The sequence below is a fragment of the Panthera uncia genome, chromosome X (genome assembly GCF_023721935.1).
Source record: "Panthera uncia isolate 11264 chromosome X, Puncia_PCG_1.0, whole genome shotgun sequence".
Classification (NCBI taxonomy): domain Eukaryota; kingdom Metazoa; phylum Chordata; class Mammalia; order Carnivora; family Felidae; genus Panthera; species Panthera uncia.
In genome coordinates this window covers 83,016,768-83,036,786 of record NC_064817.1, presented here as the reverse complement: position 1 = coordinate 83,036,786, position 20,019 = coordinate 83,016,768, and the positions used below count along the sequence as shown (strand labels likewise).

General features: G+C 36.5%; 1 protein-coding gene across 2 annotated transcripts in view; it reads right to left on the bottom strand.

Annotated features, from left to right (window-relative positions):
• The window catches only part of RNF128 (ring finger protein 128), a 114,006-nt gene that overhangs the window by 24,050 nt on the left and 69,937 nt on the right, over nucleotides 1–20,019 (bottom strand). For both annotated transcript variants that reach the window (XM_049644731.1, XM_049644730.1), the window contains exon 2: nucleotides 8,756–9,003. In XM_049644731.1, the coding sequence (XP_049500688.1) occupies nucleotides 8,756–9,003 (248 nt within the window). The remainder of the gene's footprint in view (nucleotides 1–8,755; nucleotides 9,004–20,019) is intronic.

Genomic DNA, 20,019 nt, shown 5'->3' with positions numbered 1-20,019 from the left:
TTAATTGTAAGTTAACTCAAAAGGGCAATTCAGTGATGGTACTTTATTTTATGCACACATATTTTCTGTCCTGTTACCTGCATCATAAGTAAATAATAGGGGGACAGTGAAAGTAAATGAGGTACACTTAGGATCTTTAGAGCTGGAAGAACTCTTAGAAATCACCTACCCTGATATCTAATCTGATGGATAAGAAAACTGATGTCTACTGCCTTGCTCAAAATCTCAGAGTTGGTTAGTGTAGGTCCCATTGAAGCCTAGAGTTAAGTGTTCCCTTCCCTAATATCAAGGTAGTTGTCTTTTTTTTTTTTTACTGTAGCTTGCACTAGGAAGCTAGTACTACTATTTCCTTATATTTATGTAGTTATTTTATAATTTAAAATTATTTTTGATGTCTGTTACCTCATTTAATCCCAACAACTCCTTGAAGGAGATTAACATCCCCATTTTAGAGATGAGTAAATGGAGGCTTGAAAAAGTGAAATAACTCATCCAAAAGGGCATGCAACCTCTAAATGATAGAGCTGTTACTGGGACTTTGCTCTTCATACTTCAAGATTCCATTACAATACGTCTACAACTCAGCTACTTTCTGAAGCTTTTCCAACTCCTGGATTCTAAGATCTATGAAACTGTGGCCAGTCCTTATAGTGAACAATCAGTATGCCCAAGGGTCCTGGTGCTGGCCTAGACTTCCAAACATCAGTACTTTCTTTTCTTTTTTTTTTTTTTTTTAATTTTTTTTAACATTTATTTATTTTTGAGACAGAGAGAGAGAGCATGAACAGGGGAGGGTCAGAGAAAGAGGGAGACACAGAATCTGAAACAGGCTCCAGGCTCTGAGCTGTCAGCACAGAGCCCGATGCGGGGCTCGAACCCACAGACTGTGAGATCATGACCTGAGCCGAAGTCGGACGCTCAACCGACTGAGCCACCCAGGCGCCCCAGTACTTTCTTTTCACATAGATCATAAGCTATTTAGAAACTTAGATGTGAAGACTGCAAATGGTTTAAAAAAAGAGCTAACAAGAAAAACAGGCAAAGAAAAAAAATGTAGTTGATGATAAGTCTTTGACAATCATTTTGCATTTTGTCTTTAGAGCACTTCTGATTTAAACAAGCTCTGTGACACAATCAAGGAATTGCACTCACTAGGAGGTGATACATCTCTAGAGTATTTACTTGAGTCTATGTAGTCTGTTTTCTCATTCCAAAATATTCAACACAATATAAATGCTTGAGTCTCCAGTGTGAGTGCTTATTAATTTATTAGGAATGAATGTTAAATATATGACTTTCTTTAACCATATCAAAGACTAATGTAAATTTGAGGGATTACCTCAAAGGCAAGCTCTAAATGTAATGTCCAAGTCTATGCTTCTGAGAATAGAACTCAGATTATAGAGAAATGCTTAAAAAAAGTTGAGGGACTATAAAAATACAGGGCAAAATCCAAGATGCCAGAGGATCCTAGGCAAGGGACTTGATTTTGAAGGATCTGTAAAAGACTTGCATAATAGTATAAACCCATGTTTATTAAAGCAGCTTTGGAATAAAAACAAGTCCTTTAAAAGGAAATGTGGGTAATTCCAATAGCTCCTACTGAGCTTTTATAAGGAAAAGCAAAGCCATTTTCTTTAAACATGGATGTGAGAATCATCATTTTGGTAAGAAGCACAAACTATGTTTTAGAGCCTGAATGAGGGTCACTCACAAAACTGCCAGTCCTCAAAATAGTTCAGTCACACTGACAGCAAGAGTTTCCAAGATACATTCATTCCTCTAAAAACTGAAATCTGAGAACAACATTAAGATCAAGCAGTTTATGTTAAATACATATGTTTGGATATATTACTCAAGTCAAACTTCTTGGGTGCCCAAATATGTTTCCACATTTAAAGACAATGTGCCCAATACTAACTGTAATTTGTATTCTATTCCTTAAAAAGAACTTTAAGCATGTATCTAGTTTTTTACACAAATTTTTCTCTGGACACTTTTTAAATGTCTTGCCACCATTTCAGAATTCCCTCCTACCTTATAAATTCCAATAGCTCATTATTTCTACCTCTTATCATATTCTGTAATTGTACTATTCATGTGTCTTTCCTACTAGGTTGTGAGTAACTGGAGGAGTGGGGCTTAAACATTTTTAAATTTTTCCATAAAACCTAGTAATTGCTCAAAGAATAGCTTCTGAATTTAGAAAATCAAAACAGATTGTCGCAATTTTCTCATCCAAGTCACACTTGCACTCATTAAAAGCCTCTACTCTGCTAAATTTGGGAAAAGAAAGGTTTCAGGAACAGGTATTGGCTTCTACCGTGTGTCAGGTGCAACCCTAAGCTTTCTACATGTGTCATCTTGTTTAATCATTAACAGCCTTATGGAATAGGTATTTTAATATCCAAGTTTTATAGACAAGAAAAGGTTCAGAAGCTTGACTAAAGTCCAGGCAGCTGGTTAGTTGCAGAGCTGTGATTCAATTCAAGCCCAGGTTCTATCTGGCTTTAAAGCCCATGATCTCTCCACTATAGTACACTGCCTCCATTGTGTAATAGCAAAGAAGCCTTTAAAAAGGCTTCACATTCTTTGTGAAGAAGATAAATGAAAGAAAAAAACCCTCAAAGTCAGCTATTATCCAATCTTCAAATCCTACCTAAATTCACTACTTACTGTGATTTGGGGAACTCTTTTAAGCAAATATTTTATACCAACAGACTCTCCCTGCCTCCTCTCCAATCCTAAGAGATACCTGGTCTAAGAATATTTGGCAAGAGACTTGAAGACTAATCCAAAAAAGCTTGGTTGTTGGCCAGTTTTCTTAACAGAAACTTAATGTCATTACTCTATTCAAAAACTGTGATCGTTCTAGTCACTGAAGAATCTCACCTATATAGTTTTCTTAGTTCTGAATAAGACTGTATTTGGGCTGGAAATGAAAAGCCAAGCCAATTATCATCAGATATTCCAACATTCAATTTTTAAAGTATAAACTCAAAGATATCCTACCTAGTTTATTTGTGTATTTACATCCAATTAAGTAAAATAAATGTTGCAGGCTGGTGATTTGTCAGCCTGGCTTTTGGTCCCAAGGCATTCAAGCTTTTAGCATAACTGAAACCCACATGAATAACACTAGGCATGGAGTCAAACCTACTTACTTGATGGGGGGCAGGGTGTGCAAAAGCAAGAAAGGAGAGTGGATGTAAGCAAACTAGATTTTCCTGCTTTAAGTCATTACTTCTTTTAAATAAAATTTTTCATAAAAAGTTTGACTCAGAATTTATAGGACAGAATACTTAAAATCAAGAATTATGGTAACAGGATTCTTTTCCTCAGATCTATTCCTTTGAACAAAATCAATGTCTGAGTCATGTGGCTATTCTGATATATGAGAACTGAAAGACTCTATTTTTTCAATGAAAATCTATGCATATTGTTTTAATGAAGTATTCCTAAAGGAAAGAGGTACAGGTTATAAAGCAGTTTCTTGTAAGTCTATGGAACTATAGAGATGGGGATAAATAGGAGTACAGACTACTTGCCTGGAGGTGATCACTGTGAACAGTGTGAGGAAATGCACTGTAAGGAAGAGTGGTGAGGAAATGGGGAATTTGACCCAGTAGATAGGTTATGACTCAGATTATTGAATTAAAAAAAAGGCAATCAAAACCTTTAGAATTAGTGATATAAAAATAAAATTAGAGAAAGTGAATATAAAATAATCCTGAGACCCATTATAAGAGCTTCCTTTTGTTCAATGAGAGCCAGAGTAAGTCTATAAAACTAAGTCCTACTAAGAGAATAATTTGTTTAATCTGCTCTTCTAACATAAAGCCAAACAATGGTTTTGTAAAAGGCTCTAATAAATCTTCAGGTAGGAACAGATACATACAAACACACCCACTGCAAATGTGTGTATTGACAGTGGTACAGTATGCGACACCTGATAAGTCTTCCAGTTTACTTCATGCACTAGTAGAGAAAACCTAATATAACCAGAAATACTTCAGATATTTTCAGTCATGCTTTAAGTTGAAGGACAAATTTTAAGATATTAATGTAGCTTAGTTCTTCCTCATGTGAGACCACAAAGGAGTGCTATCTCTTTGGCAGCAAACTACAAAGACATGTGTGACATATCTTTGCCCAGGGAACCAACTGGAGTCTCAGGGTTTGAGACTCAGATTGAGGCTGGTCACTAGGTAATCCTGCTAGCAACTGGCCATGCTGCCTGACACTCAGGACCGCAACAATGAAAATAGGTGCATATCATCCATCTTTACTGCCTCGTCTGGCAACCATGACAAGCTGGCACAACATGGTCCGTTGCTCCAGGTGTGTATAACAAAATCATCAATAACGAACATAAAGAACACTTTGAGGGCCACATTCCCAGGGTTGGCCAAAGGCCAATCATGGTTCCCTTGGAGACTGGCAAGGAGTAAGCAACCAGATGTACTATGCTATTTCTTACTTCATAATCCATCCCCTATCTCTTGATCAAGGTCTTTTTAACAACAAAATAGTCATAGTTATTTGGACTTCTGCAATTAGTACAGCATTTATACATAAGGTGCAGTAAGGATAACAGAAGCATACCTAATACTTGCAGAAGCCAGTGAAGGGTGTAAATAGGATTCTTTTAATGTATAAGACAATTTCAAACATCTTTATGTTGATGTGCCAGTTTAATTATCTGTTTACTTCCTTATTCTATGACTACTTGAACTTTGTGATAAACTTACAGTGTCATTTAATGTAATAATGGAATTAAATCTAATTCTTCCTCAGGCTAATTACTCTCCATTGGTATCATATCCTTTGGAGGTTTTAATTCAGTTTCCCAATACATATGACTATCACATGATTTATTTATATCAGGTAGTTGAATTTCACTAACAATACTGGTATTACACCATATCACAATATGGTTATGATGCAGTTAGGTTTGGTCACAAAATAAATCAGGAAGTATCACCGAAGTGTTTACTAAACCTTCCTAGAAGAACTGCTCTTTGGCCACATATTAGATATTATTATGGACAAGTGTTGTCACCAGTGAGGATGATTCTGTCATTTCTAGGTTCCATGTTAGCTGAGGACAAAGTCAATCATTTGTCTCACTTCACAGTATTATATAGTTATAGGTTCCCATTGACTGCTGTGCAGCAAGGCCATCTCCCTCTCCTGATGGGAGATCATTTGATGGGTATCATTTGATATTATTCCTACTAGCTCATCTTATTTTGGTCCATCCCTTTAGTCAAGATAGGTTAGAGATCAGTAATGTAATTTCAAATTCACTCAAAAAATTTCCATAAGTTTGGGATCTGTATGTGTCTCAAAGATGCTCTCCCTGAGCTTCCATAGCTAAAAATGGAAGGCCATTATATTGCCCCATGGTTACTTGGGCCTCCATTTGTATTAAGATCGTTAGCAGGCCCTGTTGTGTCAGATATATGCTCTTTCCCAGTGTTAAGTGCTAGCATTCTCTAGCATTATGTATTGGGTTTGTGTGGCCATATTATCAAGGCTTTATCATCCTTCCAAGTGGATTCCCATTTTTCCCTCCTCCTAGAAGATGATCCCTTGCAATGTGTCTATTTCAAAGAATAAATTATTTTCTTCTGAAAGTCACTCTTCATCAAAAGTTAATTCAGCTTCTTCCATTATACCTAGGCCAGCTTCTATTTCACCTACAGCTCTCTTTCATTTCACCAGCCAATGTTCACTCCAACACACACCTTGTTGGTACTGAGTATTAACTGCTTAAAGTATGGTTAGGGTATGTGTACCAAACCCCCAAATTCTGGGTATCTCATGCTTGAGTTAAGTTTATTGTGGTCACTCCCAAATTCAATTTAGTCTGAGCACGCCATAAGGTTTTCCATAATCTTCCTTGTCTCGGGTTAGGGTTGTTCCCAGTGTGGACACAAATCTACCATGTAATGCCTAATATGTTAATTTTGTTCACAATCCATTGATACTTTTGTTTAAAAGCTTTCACTGCACAGAAACAGGGATGATATGTATTCTCACACATCATACTATGACATATCAAGCATGTGGCCACTATATACTGCCCAATACATTTGGGCATCTTGGCCATCAAAATTTATGGCTACACATTTATCAGTTTGACTGACATTATATATTATGCATTACAATAGTTCAGAGAAAAGACATTCCTGAATACTCTAATGAATTCCTAATATTCTAATGAAGGTAAGTTTCCATAACTCAGTTTCATTACCATTTATACCTGTAAAATGGGGTTAATGCAGTTAAGTATTTAGTGATAGTTATAACCATCATATGCATCAAGCTCTACCTTTAAAAAAAACAGGAAGTCAGGAAAACTAAATAACATGTAAATGATATCATAACACTCAAATATTTATAAGCAAAAGGGATTACCAGTCATATATTTAATCCTTTAGTCACCAAAGGATACATAGATATAGCCCACTAAGTTGTGAAAGAAGCCCTTTCCAAAGCCTTCTCTAAAAGGTGAGAAGTTTTAATGTTATTCTTGACCATTTTTACAGAAGTTAATTTTCATAAAATATACTATAAACTATGAAAATTACTTAAATGAATGATGAAACCAGAGTTATATATTCAATGGAACTTATGCAACACCAGGCCATTCTTTATAAACTGTATTGCTTTCTGACTGGATTTAATGCCATATTAATAGATTTATTATAGCACTCAGAATATAGGAATTCATGCCCCACCATGAACATACACAAACCAAACACTCTTGTCATTGTATCCATAACCTTTAGTACTCATACTAGATACCAATTTCTCTCCCACCTCAGAGATAAAACAGCACAATATAGAAATGTCAAATATTAACACAGTGTGAAACTATTGAATGGCTTGGCCTAGGAATTTTAAACATCCTTTTGACCACAGCTAGTAACAGGCTGAACCTGCCACCAATGTTCTATGAGGAACAGAAGTCAATTAACTTTAAACATTGAGATAATCATCACTCATTACCATATACCGGTGTCTAATTTTTATGAAGGTTTTGTAATAAGATTTCAATTTCTCATCTGTTCCTAAATTCAATGAACTTTCTTGCCATATAGAAATCTTCACTGCTCCCCCACTCCCAAATAAATTGGGTTCATTTTTGTTTCTTGGAGAAAGAGTACATGAAGTGGCCAGAATTTCATTGTCTTTGGAGGAACTTCTCAGTGCATATAGAAATATATTCTTGCCCTTACTATAATGATCAGCTGAAAACATTAAATCCCTACTGAGCATTCTGGAGAAATAGCACACCACTCTGCAGCTGTGTTGAGAATACATACTTGAGAGGGGGAGGAGTTAAATGATGGTGGCTTGCACCAGGGTTGGAAGCAATGAAGTAGTGAGAAGTAACTGGATTCTGGATATACAACAAAGGTGGAACCAATGGGATTTGCTGCTAGAGGTTATATGGGAAGTGAGAGGTAAAAGAAGAATAAAGAATAACTCCAAGATTTCTGGCCTGGGGTCAGGAAAAGCTCTTTTGAAAAGGGAAGCAGTAATAGCATGTTTGTGTGTCCACAGTAACAGAAGACAAGGCAGAGGACATAGGATGTAGACAGTCACAGACAGATGCGTAGATGTGGTGGTAGCATGGAGAGGTACTCTTTTGATCAATTTCCTCAGTGGAGTAAGATCCAAATGCCAAGTTGAGAGTTAAGTTGGAGGAGGTGTTGGCAGTTTAAGGAGAAAGGAACATGAATGATTAGTTACCTGTGAAAGCAGGGGGAAATGCCTAAGAAAACATAGTATGGTTGTCAGGCCACGTTAAAGGCTCACTCTCAGTTTGTGGTCATAGATTTAAAGAGAGACCAGTCTGTAATGATGTCAGTGTTTTCCTGTTACTTCAAAGTAGACACAGAGTAGGGAGGAATTAGGATTTAACCAGGGTTGGATTTTGACAGCAAGTGTAACAAATAGAGGGGCCAAAGGAACTGAAGATGTATACATGGCAATGACCATGGAAGTGAAGCTGGGTAAGAAGAGAAGGGAAGATATCAGGTGGATGAGGAACAGTTTAAAAGTGGTGGGGTTAATGGCATACAACCACCCTGTTCAATGATGTTTTTGTATTTTTGCTCTATTACTTCTATACTTTGTACCTATTTATATGTCAGTTAAAATATGATAGAAATTATGAATATGTGACTCTGTTTGGAGCCTAGCACTATATCATTCACAATTAGGTATTTAAATCTGCCTTCTCATGATATTCAGCCTAGTCTCCCTTCCCAGTCCTAACCCCACATGCAAATACATGCATCCACAGGCACACACATACATGTAAAATAACAGTAGTTAACTTTGGGTGGTGATTACAGTTTTTTGTTATATGGTGTTTGAGTGAGTTTTTTCCCTTGTACTTTCTGATTTCTCAATTTTCTATATGGAGCATGAAACACTTTGGTAATTTAGAAAGAAATTTAAAAGAACATATGTATTTATACCCATATATAATTAATTGCTGGCTGTGCTCCCTAATGAAGTGTCAGAAGATTTAATTAAGCAGGATTAAGGCCAAAGACAAATTACAAAAAATAAAAGTTGTGAGAGGATGGAAGCTGATATGCTTTTAAAAACTAGCAGTTTTCATAAAACATATGCATGGATCCATTGTCTAGCAAGTGAAGTATATTAAAATGCATGACTACAAAGCTACAACTGAAAGAGTATTTTTAGATTGGAAGAAAGGACCATTACGGACCTGTTTCCTGCTTTGAGCTCTTGCATTCCTCAATCTTCGAGCAGAATAAAAGATGAAATAGCCCACAGTTGCTGCCGTAATAATAAAAAAGGACACAGAGACGAAGAAAATTGAATAGTGATTCACCCAAGGGCCATGTTTTTTCCCTACTTCGATGACCATTGTTACTTGTATGCCTCTTTGAATGGACTGTAGAATTTTTGTTCCTTTGAGATTGCCAATCATGATTGCAACAATGTCTCCTGCACCTGTAAAAGAAAAGAAATTCAGTTTTAGTTTTGGTAAGGCATTCTTAGTATAAAAATCCAATTGCTAAAGTGATTTTAAAGTATTCCCAATGAGACAAATGAAAGGATACTCATTCATTCAATTAACATTTATTGGGCACCTACTATGCACATACGTTATAGGGGATATAAACATACTGAGACTTGGTTATTGATCTTAAGTAACTCATAAGTTTAGTAAGGAGCTATGATATTTAACAAATACCTCCACTCTCCTCAGATTAAACACCTATAACTCAACAGGGGTCCAATTTACCTCTTACATGAAAGCTTTCTTAAAGACAAATAGTCCCCTGGATGGTAGAGAACAGGGCTTTACATCCTAGGGAATCTGAGATTTGGGAAAGACAGAAATACTTAACTATGTATTTTCCCAATTTACAAAGTGATAGACTATCTCACAAGGTCACTACTAAAATGTACAAGAATTTATTGGGGTGCCTGGTGGCTTAGTCGGTTAAGCATCCGACTCTTGGTTTCAGCTTAGGTCATGATCTCATGGTTTGTGGGTTCAAGCCCATGATAGTGGGCTGACAGTGCAGGGCCTACTTGGGATTCTCTCTCTCCCTCTTTTTCTGCCCCTCCCCTGCTTGCTCTCTCTTTCTCTCAAAAATAAACTTAAAATGTACAAGAATTTACATATCAGGAGTAGTAATCTGAGATAAATGATGTCCACAAGCCCAAATGTACAATGTATATATTTATATATCTCCATGTGCACATTTTTCTATATCCTCAAAAGCAATATAAAATTTGTCCAGGGTACTCTAAGGTTTTGCATGGACCTAATCAGGTTAGCAATGAATAGAACATGAAAAATTAATAGTACTGTATGGTTCTACTCAACACCAACTAAAGTCAAGCCTGAAATTAGACTAAGCTTATTACTTAGTCTAATAGTCTAAATCTTAATCAAGAGGCTTAAACACTTCCCTCTCTACCCCCAACTATATAAATCATGTGAAAAAAATAAAGGACAAACATTATCTTTCCCAATGTTGTGAGAACGTCAGATTACTCATGTCATTCCAATGCTTATCAAGGTTTATATTCCTTCTAGTTTATATGACCTGAGACCAATAATCTTAAGCAAAAGAATAGAGTTCTTTGAATGTTAAGAGATTACCGACCAGAGAAACCTCCCACTGATACTAGGTTAAGGTACTAATCTTGGTTAATGATCAAACTTCAATCTGGAATAAACATAACTATACACAACCCCCCACCACACACACATACACATAAATCCCAAAGGCCCTTTAAACTAGAATTTAAACACAAAAGTACATTATTCAAATAGTACTCACTTTCAATGATCAAATTAAGAGTACAAACCTTAAATGGCAATGTACATAGCAGAATTACTACCCAAGTAATCCCTTAAATTTAAGGTCCCCCAGTAGCCAAAGTCTTCAAAAGTTCAAGATGACGTCCTTACTTGAAGTTACTAATTCAAAAAATATATTTACAGGGTAGGATTACAGATCCTTAAAGTTCCAAAGACACTATTTTTGTTTTTTACATATGACAGCCATCTAGTTAAAACCTTTTACAACTTTACTAATTTGCCATCCCTCAGTTTGGTAGACAATGACTTACTCTCTCTTCTCATTTACATGAAGAAAATCTCTAAAGCAGTGAAGGAGTCTGAAATGGCTTTTGTTGTACCTTTTTCCTCTTTCAGTAAATGACCCAAATATCCCTTATGGATCTAGAGTATTGGCTATTTTGCAAGAGAGTGGCTCACTTTTCTATTTATTTGGAAGCTTTAAATTTCTAGCTTTGGCACTAAAAGCCCAGATATTATTTCAATTCTCTTTTGTCATTATTTGTCTTTTCTTTATAAGCCATCTGTCAGGAATATTTCTGGTTATAAAATTGCAATTATATAATCTAGCATTCATTTCAGATATTGTAACCTGTATAATTGAAAGCAAAGATAATTATAAAAATTCAGGTTTTAGAATATCATTTCAAAGATTTCTTTTTAAATCAAAGATGTGTCCCTCTAAACTTTTTTGACTGATAGAAATAAGTTTTCATTCTTTCAGAAGACATGAGGTGGGTGGCAGGGGTGGATGATCAGGAAAATATGGACCATTGTAGTCAGATGGAGATTAAAAAGCAAGGACACTAAGGAAATGTACTTTGTCTACACACAGCAAACAATTCATTCATAATGTATGAATATATATCTATATCTATATCTATATCTATATCTATATCTATCTATATATATATATATATATAGCCCAACCATTGTATTAGCTTTGTAATCATATAAAAGGCCCATTTCTAAACATTATTATACATCTCTTCCTCCCCATACCTTTGCAACTATTCAAAAACTGCCCCCTCCTTCCCTTCCCAATCACAGTTAATGGTATCACAACCCTCTGGTCATCTGGTATGAATACCCAGAATCCTGTCTGAATGTTCACTGCTAACCTAGTCAGTCATGCAGATGCTACTTTCCTGGTGTCTCCCATTATCAGATCCTTCTTTCCACTCTTGCTGCCTATTCAATATAGGTCCTCATGATTTCCTTGCCTGAACTACTTCAGTAATCTCCTAACTTGTGACTCTGTATCCGACATTCCCCTTCCCTTAAAGCTTCATCAGAGTTTACTTTCCTGGTTGACATTAGCCGTCACTTGGTTGCATCATGCCTCTTTCCGGCTCTAAAGTCTTTAGTGATTCCTTGGCCTCACATTTAAAGCCTTTTATGATCTGGTCCCAACTGACCTTTCCAGTTTGATACATCCCCACTACACGCCCATCTCATGAACATTCAGATCCCAAGCACATGGGGTTGGCTATTGTCATTCACTTTTTATAACTCTCCTTTTGTTCATTCTGTTCCCTCAGACTAAAATTTCCTCCATCTGCTGACATTCTCCCCTCCTTTTCTGCCTGTTCATTACCCAAATCCCAGATCAAATGCTGCCTCTTATATTATTTTCCCAAGTTCCAAGTGGGAACGTAAATGCTCCCTCTTTGTTCCCCTGTCACTTAGTTTTTAACCTTTATCTAATACTTCATTTTGCTTTTGCGTTTCAATTGGCATGTCGTACTCCCTCCCTAAATTAAGAGCATTTTAAGGACAGAGAGTGTCTTTTAATTAATGATAGTAATGCTTTCCTTTAACAGGTATTGTCAGGGAATTAGGTATTCTGTATAAGTAAAATTTCCAAGTAACAAAAAGTTTTACACAAATAATTAATTTTAACAATTTTGAATGGACATTTTATTTATTTATTTATTTATTTATTTATTTATTTGAGGTGGTATAGGTTTATTGGTCCATTTATTAGGCTTCTTTTTCCTAATATTGACAGCTCTCCCCACTTAACTATAGTTTTATTTTTTATTGTGTAAAATACATCCAGCATAAAATATACCATTTTAACCATTTTTAAGTGTCAAGTTCAGTGACATTAAGTGCATTTGCATTGTTCTGCAACTATCACCACCATCCATCTCCAGAACTTTTTCATTTCCTCCAACCGAAACTCTGTCTCCATTAAACACTAACTCCCCATTCCTCCTTCCCCCAGCCCCTGGCAACCACAATTCTTCCTGCCTCTATGAATTTGACTATGCTAGGTACCTCAAAGTGGAATCATACTATATTGTTCTTTTTGTGACTGGCTTATTCACTTAGCATAATGTCTTCAACCAATGATGGTGTTGTAGTATATATCAAAATGTCCTTCCTTTTTAAGGCTAAATAATATTCCTTGAATGGACATTTTAAAAAGTAATCTATACTGTCCTATTTTCCTAACCAAGATATACTGATTAGGATTTATTATTAGCAGTGGATCACCTTTGTGAGCCATTATTTTACACGGTACTAGTAAGGTTATTTGTCCCTAAACTGTTATGAGTTTTCACTGAAGTCACTGATTTTTTGGAGCTACAATGGACCTTAGAAATCATACAGTCTGACTCATTTCTGAGTTCTCACTTTGGATTATTTTCTTTCAGGGAGGGAGGTTCTCACTTGTTGCCTCTAGCAGTATCTCTCACCCCTTTGTAATTTTATACTTCAAATCTGCTCTCAACTCTGAAAAGTCAGTGAAGCTTTGGTCCAAAGAAAAAGTAAACAGGCTTCCAAAGAGAGCTTGAGGGTTTTAGTTGCAAGTACCCTCTGATATTTATATTGGTTGCTCGGTGACATTTTTGTTTGCTTCCTGAATCCTGGCTATGCTCTGCATAATTGAGGTTGCCAGATAAGATTTATCTATAAACTAGACTCTGTTCCAAGTGCTTTATATGCATTAACATATTTAATCCTCACATCAACCCTATAAGGTAAGCATTGCTATTATCTCATTAAAGATAAGATTGACTAACTTGCCTAGGAGAACACAAGCTAATAAGTACACAACTGGTACCTGAACCCAGGCAGTTTGACTCCAGTGTCTCTGCTCTTCACCACCATTCTACATCAGCTATTCTTTGACTGTAAAAATGAAAATTAAATAGATACCTTCAGGATGGGGGGAATGTCATGGTAAATGTTTAACAATGAGGAAGCCTTGAATGGTAGTGTGTGCCAATTTCCATGGTGTAAATAATGCTCCTGTGGCCATATGAATGCAGAGTTGGGAAAATATGGGAACAATTATCTTGATAGCATTCACTCCATTCAATAAGGAATCCTTGAACTTGCTACTTAAAAATCATTAGTAACACAATGTAGATCAAGTTTTTTACATTTTCACTCTGCTACCTAAAATATGTTGGGAGAAGGGATAGATTAGGAATAGGTAACAATTAAGCAGAAGAAATACTCCAATTTCAAATGTTCAACAAAGAATAAAGGTTTTGGCCTGTGTCTAGCTTGGGAAAAAGGTAATGAACTAGACTGTGGCAACTCTTACTAATCTTACGCAGTATCTTTCAATTAAAATGTTAATATAAATAAAGCATGTCAACCCTTGGCACTACTGGTGAAAAACACTTTCCAGTTCATAACATGGAGAAATTTGATCTAGGATTCTGCTGGTGGCCAGCCCCTTTCGTGTCCTTCGAAGAGCTAATGCTATTATGGTTATGGCCTAATCTTACTTATGAACACAAGTTCACTGAATATTTATTCAATATAAACTATGTACTAAGTTCTGTACTTCTGGACCTCCCCCCCACACATACATTTAAATATTAATGTGTCAAAATGCAAAATAAATTCAAAAGCATTTTACAATATATGAAATATTCAAAGTATAATGATGGCGTGCTTCCAGCACCTTGGTATTCAAACACAAAATACAAGGAGGTGTGGAAAGCTGTTCCAGTATCACTTTCAACCATTTTCCACTTTTAATATTAGAAAAGAGAGTGTCTGCAATGAGTGACTTACAAGTAATAAGTAAGGGCAACTGAAGGCCAAAGTAGCTCTTCCAAAACTTAGTTCACATTCAATACTGCCCGACATTCTGATAATACAATGAAATCAACACTTCTGAATTCACTCATATGTACAATGAATAAGATCTAGGTGTGAAGAAGTCCAACATGATTCTCCAACAAACATTTCCTCCATTAGAAAATCTGGAACTGATTCAAGTGGACTTCTGAATATTCATTTTGTTCACAGTAGCTTTCAAAGGTTCAGTTCTCCCCATGATAGCAACCAGGGCAGGTCAATGTATTTCAACTTAGGGCAAGTAGGGATGGTGAATGTATTTTAAAGAGGAACACTAAAGGTCATAAGACCAAGGAGTCCTAAGTGGCATTTTCTTTAAACCAGTAAAAAACAAACAAACAAACAAAAAACCTAAACATCTGAACTTTCAGGTCTGACTAGCTTATCTTTCTTCAAATTCCCGTTTTGTGACCTTTTTTTGGCCCCCTTTTGATTGCCAGCCACAGATGAACCGAATTTAGGTTTCTTAAATTGACTTCTTCACATCAGCTCTCTTGATTAAAAAAATAATAATTCTACCATTGTACTACAAAAAAATACACAAATGATTTCTGAAAGGTATTGGAAATATATGTCTGTGTTTCACTGGGAATCAGACAAATCAGTACTGCATACCTCTTTAATACACCAGTATGCTCCTAACTAGCCTTAGTTAAATTCTACTATGTTGCCAGATATGAAACAGGCATTAGTACAGGTCAGCTGTTGGGTAAAGCAATATTTCTTAACATATTGTATTGTTAACAAATTATCTTTTGGGGGGGAGGGATGGTGACAGTGAAAACAACCTAAATCATCTTTTATTATCATTATTTTATGCCAAAGGAATGACACAGAGGTAGACAGTCATGCAAAGCACAGCAAGTGGCCTTTCTTTCTGCCAGGAACCCACAGATACTTCTGCTATAGGTTGTGGAGATGACAGTATGTTACAGAATGGGTCTCAGCTTTGATATCGCACCACAAAATCTCTGGCAGTTGGGAGTCCTCAGAAAACAGCATATTAAAGACATTACGGAATTAGAAACATTGCTGTTGAAAAGGTCATATTTGCCTAAGTTGTGGATAACAGGTCATATTCAGAGGTAAACAATTCTTAGAATTATTATTTAAAAATACCTAGCCCTTATTTAAAAATACTACTCTGATTCCCATTAGGGAATGTTTAGCACATTGTTAAGAAACAGAGGGCTAGATCAGCATTTCTCTCAAGTTTTTAGTCTCAAGACCCCTTTATACTCTAAAGTTACTGAGGAATCCAAAGAACTATTGTTTATGTACATATAGTTAGCATATTAGAAATTAACACTGGGAAATTTAAAAAATATTTATTCACTCATTTAAAATAGCAGTTGTAAATAAATGTTAATGTAATAGACTTTTTAAATAAAAAATATTTCCCCCTAAAAAATGTAATAAGCATGGTATTGTCGTTTGTGTAAACCTCTTTAATGTCAGACTTAATAGAAGATAGCTGGATCTTCAGATCTGCTTCTGCATTAGATCTATTGTGATCTGTTCTTCTGGTATAGGTATATTAAGGAAATCTGTACTCATGTAGATTTATAATTAGAAAATTGTATTTACAACATTTAATAGCATTTTGAAATAAATGTAGATGCTCTTCTTTGATACTACACCAAAACTCAACGAGTGTTAATTTCTTTTTCTTTTTTTTTTTTTTTACCATTTATTTATTTTTGAGAGAGAGACAGAGACAGACAGAGTGTGAGCAGAGAAGGGGCAGAGAGAGTGGGAGACACAGAATCCAAAGCAGACTCCAGGCTTTGAGCTGTCAGCACACAGCCCAATGAGGGGCTTGAACGCACAAACCGCAAGATCATGACTTGAACCAAAGCCAGATGCTTAACGGACTGAGCCACTCAGGCGCTCCATCAAGTGGTAATTTCCTAAACGTTAGGTACAAGGTAGAATTTGACACCACATCAATGAACTCTTTGTACCTGGTTAAATAAAAATGCATTGCTCTATCTCACATATCAAATAGACCCTTTCCCATGCATGGTTTTATAATATCATACATTGGTCATTTGGGAAGTACTGGTTCACCGAGTTATGCAGATTTTACAAACAGTGATTCAAGATTATACAATATCAAAAACTCATGGTTCAGGAAAAGTCTAGAAAGCCTCCAAAAACATGGAGGTTAAAGAACACCCTACTAAAGAATGAATGGGTCAACCAGGCAATTAGAGAAGAAATTAAAAAATAAATGGAAACAAACGAAAATGAAAATACAACAATCCAAACGCTTTGGGATGCAGCAAAGGCAGTCCTGAGAGGAAAATACACTGCAATCCAGGCCTCTCTCAAGAAACAAGAAAAATCCCAAATACAAAATCTAACAGCACACCTAAAGGAAATAGAAGCAGAACAGCAAAGTCACCCTAAACCCAGCAGAAGAAGAGAAATAATAAAGATCAGAGCAGAAATAAACAATATAGAATCTAAAAAAACTGTAGAGCAGATCAATGAAACCAAGAGTTGGTTTTTTGAAAAAATACACAAAATTGATAAACCTCTAGCCAGGCTTCTCAAAAAGAAAAGGGAGATGACCCAAATAGATAAAACCATGAATGAAAATGGAATGATTACAACCAATCCCAAAGAAATACAAGCAATTATCAGGGAATACTATGAAAAACTATATGCCAATAAACTGGACAACCTGGAATAAATGGACAAATTCCTAAACACCCACACTCTTCCAAAACTCAATCAGGAGGAAATAGAAAGCTTGAACAGACCCATAACCAGCAAAGAAATTGAATCGGTTATCAAAAATCTCCCAACAAATAAGAGTCCAGGACCAGATGGCTTCCCAGGGGAGTTCTACCAGACGTTTAAAGCAGAGATAATACCTATCCTTCTCAAGCCATTCCAAAAAATAGAAAAGGAAGGAAAACCTCCAGACTCATTCTATGAAGCCAGCATTACTTTGATTCCTAAACCAGACAGAGACCCAGTAAAAAAAGAGAACGACAGGCCAATATCCCTGATGAATATGGATGCAAAAATTCTCAATAAGATACTAGCAAATCGAATTCAACAGCATATAAAAAGAATTATTCACCATGATCAAGTGGGATTCATTCCTGGGATGCAGGGCTGGTTCAACATTCGCAAATCAATCAACATGATACATCACATTAATAAAAAAAAAGATAAGAACCATATGATCCTGTCAATCGATGCAGAAAAAGAATTTGACAAAATTCAGCATCCTTTCTTAACAAAAACACTCAAGAAAGTCGGGATAGTAGGAACATACTTAAACATCATAAAAGCCATTTATGAGAAGCCCACAGCTAACATCATCCTCAATGGGGAAAAACTGATCCCCCTGAGATCAGGAACACGACAGGGATGTCCACTCTCACCTCTGTTGTTCAACATAGTGTTGGAAGTGCTAGCATCAGCAATCAGACAACAAAAGGAAATCCAAGGCATCAAAATTGGCAAAGATGAAGTTAAGCTTTCATTTTTTGCAGATGACATGATATTATACATGGAAAATCCAACAGACTCCACCAAAAGTCTGCTAGAACTGATACATGAATTCAGCAAAGTCGCAGGATACAAAATCAATGTACAGAAATCAGTTGCATTCTTATACACTAATAATGAAGCAACAGAAAGACAAATAAAGAAACTGATCCCATTCACAATTGCACCAAGAAGCATAAAATACCTAGGAGTAAATCTAACCAAAGATGTAAAAGATCTGTATGCTGAAAACTATAGAAAGCTTATGAAGGAAATTGAAGAAGATATAAAGAAATGGAAAAACATTCCATGCTCATGGGTTGGAAGAATAAATATTGTTAAAATGTCAATACTACCCAAAGCTATCTACACATTCAATGCAATCTCAATCAAAATTGCACCAGCATTCTTCTCGAAGCTAGAACAAGCAATCCTAAAATTCATATGGAACCACAAAAGGCCCCGAATAGCCAGTCATTTTGGTTTTTTTTCTTCAATATATGAAATTTATTGTCAAATTGGTTTCCATACAACACCTAGTGCTCATCCCAAAAGGTGCCCTCCTCAATACCCATCCCCCACTCTCCCCTCCCTCCCATCCCCCATCAGCCCTCAGTTTGTTCTCAATTTTTAAGAGTCTCTTATGCTTTGGCTCTCTCCCACTCTAACCTCTTTTTTTTTTTTCCCTTCCCCTCCCCCATGGGTTTCTGTTAACTTTCTCAGGATCCACATAACAGTGAAAACATATGGTATCTGTCTTTCTCTGTATGGCTTATTTCACTTAGCATAACACTCTCCAGTTCCATCCACGTTGCTACAAAGGGCCATATTTCATTCTTTCTCATTGCCACATAGTACTCCATTGTGTATAAAACCACAATTTCTTTATCCATTCATCAGTTGATGGACATTTAGGCTCTTTCCATAATTTGGCTATTGTTGAGAGTGCTGCTATAAACATTGGGGTACAAGTGCCCCTATGCATCAGTACTCCTGTATCCCTTGGGTAAATTCCTAGCAGTGCTATTGCTGGGTCATAGGGTAGGTCTATTTTTAATTTTTTGAGGAACCTCCACACTGTTTTCCAGAGTGGCTGCACCAGTTTGCATTCCCACCAACAGTGCAAGAGGGTTCCCGTTTCTCCACATCCTCTCCAGCATCTATAGTCTCCTGACTTGTTCATTTTGGCCACTCTGACTGGCGTGAGGTGACATCTGAGTGTGGTTTTGATTTGTATTTCCCTGATGAAGAGCGACGTTGAGCATCTTTTCATGTGCCTGCTGGCCATCCGGATGTCTTCTTTAGAGAAGTGTCTATTCATGTTTTCTGCCCATTTCTTCACTGGGTTATTTGTTTTTCGGGTGTGGAGTTTGGTGAGCTCTTTATAGATTTTGGATACTAGCCCTTTGTCCGATATGTCATTTGCAAATATCTTTCCCATTCCGTTGGTTGCCTTTTAGTTTTGTTGATTGTTTCCTTTGCAGTGCAGAAGCTTTTTATCTTCATGAGGTCCCAGTAGTTCATTTTTGCTTTTAATTCCCTTGCCTTTGGGGATGTGTTGAGTAAGAGATTGCTACGGCTGAGGTCAGAGAGGTCTTTTCCTGCTTTCTCCTCTAGGGTTTTGATGGTTTCCTGTCTCACATTCAGGTCCTTTATCCATTTTGAGTTTATTTTTGTGAATGGTATGAGAAAGTAGCCTAGTTTCAATCTTCTGCATGTTGCTGTCCAGTTCTCCCAGCACCATTTGTTAAAGAGACTGTCTTTTTTCCATTGGATGTTCTTTCCTGCTTTGTCAAAGATTAGTTGGCCATACGTTTGTGGGTCTAGTTCTGGGGTTTCTATTCTATTCCATTGGTCTATATGTCTGTTTTGTGCCAATGCCATGCTGTCTTGATGATTACAGCTTTGTAGTAGAGGCTAAAGTCTGGGATTGTGATGCCTCCTGCTTTGGTCTTCTTCTTCAAAATGACTGGCTAACCACAAAAGGCCCCAAATAGCCAAAGTTATTTTGAAGAAGAAGACCAAAGCAGGAGGCA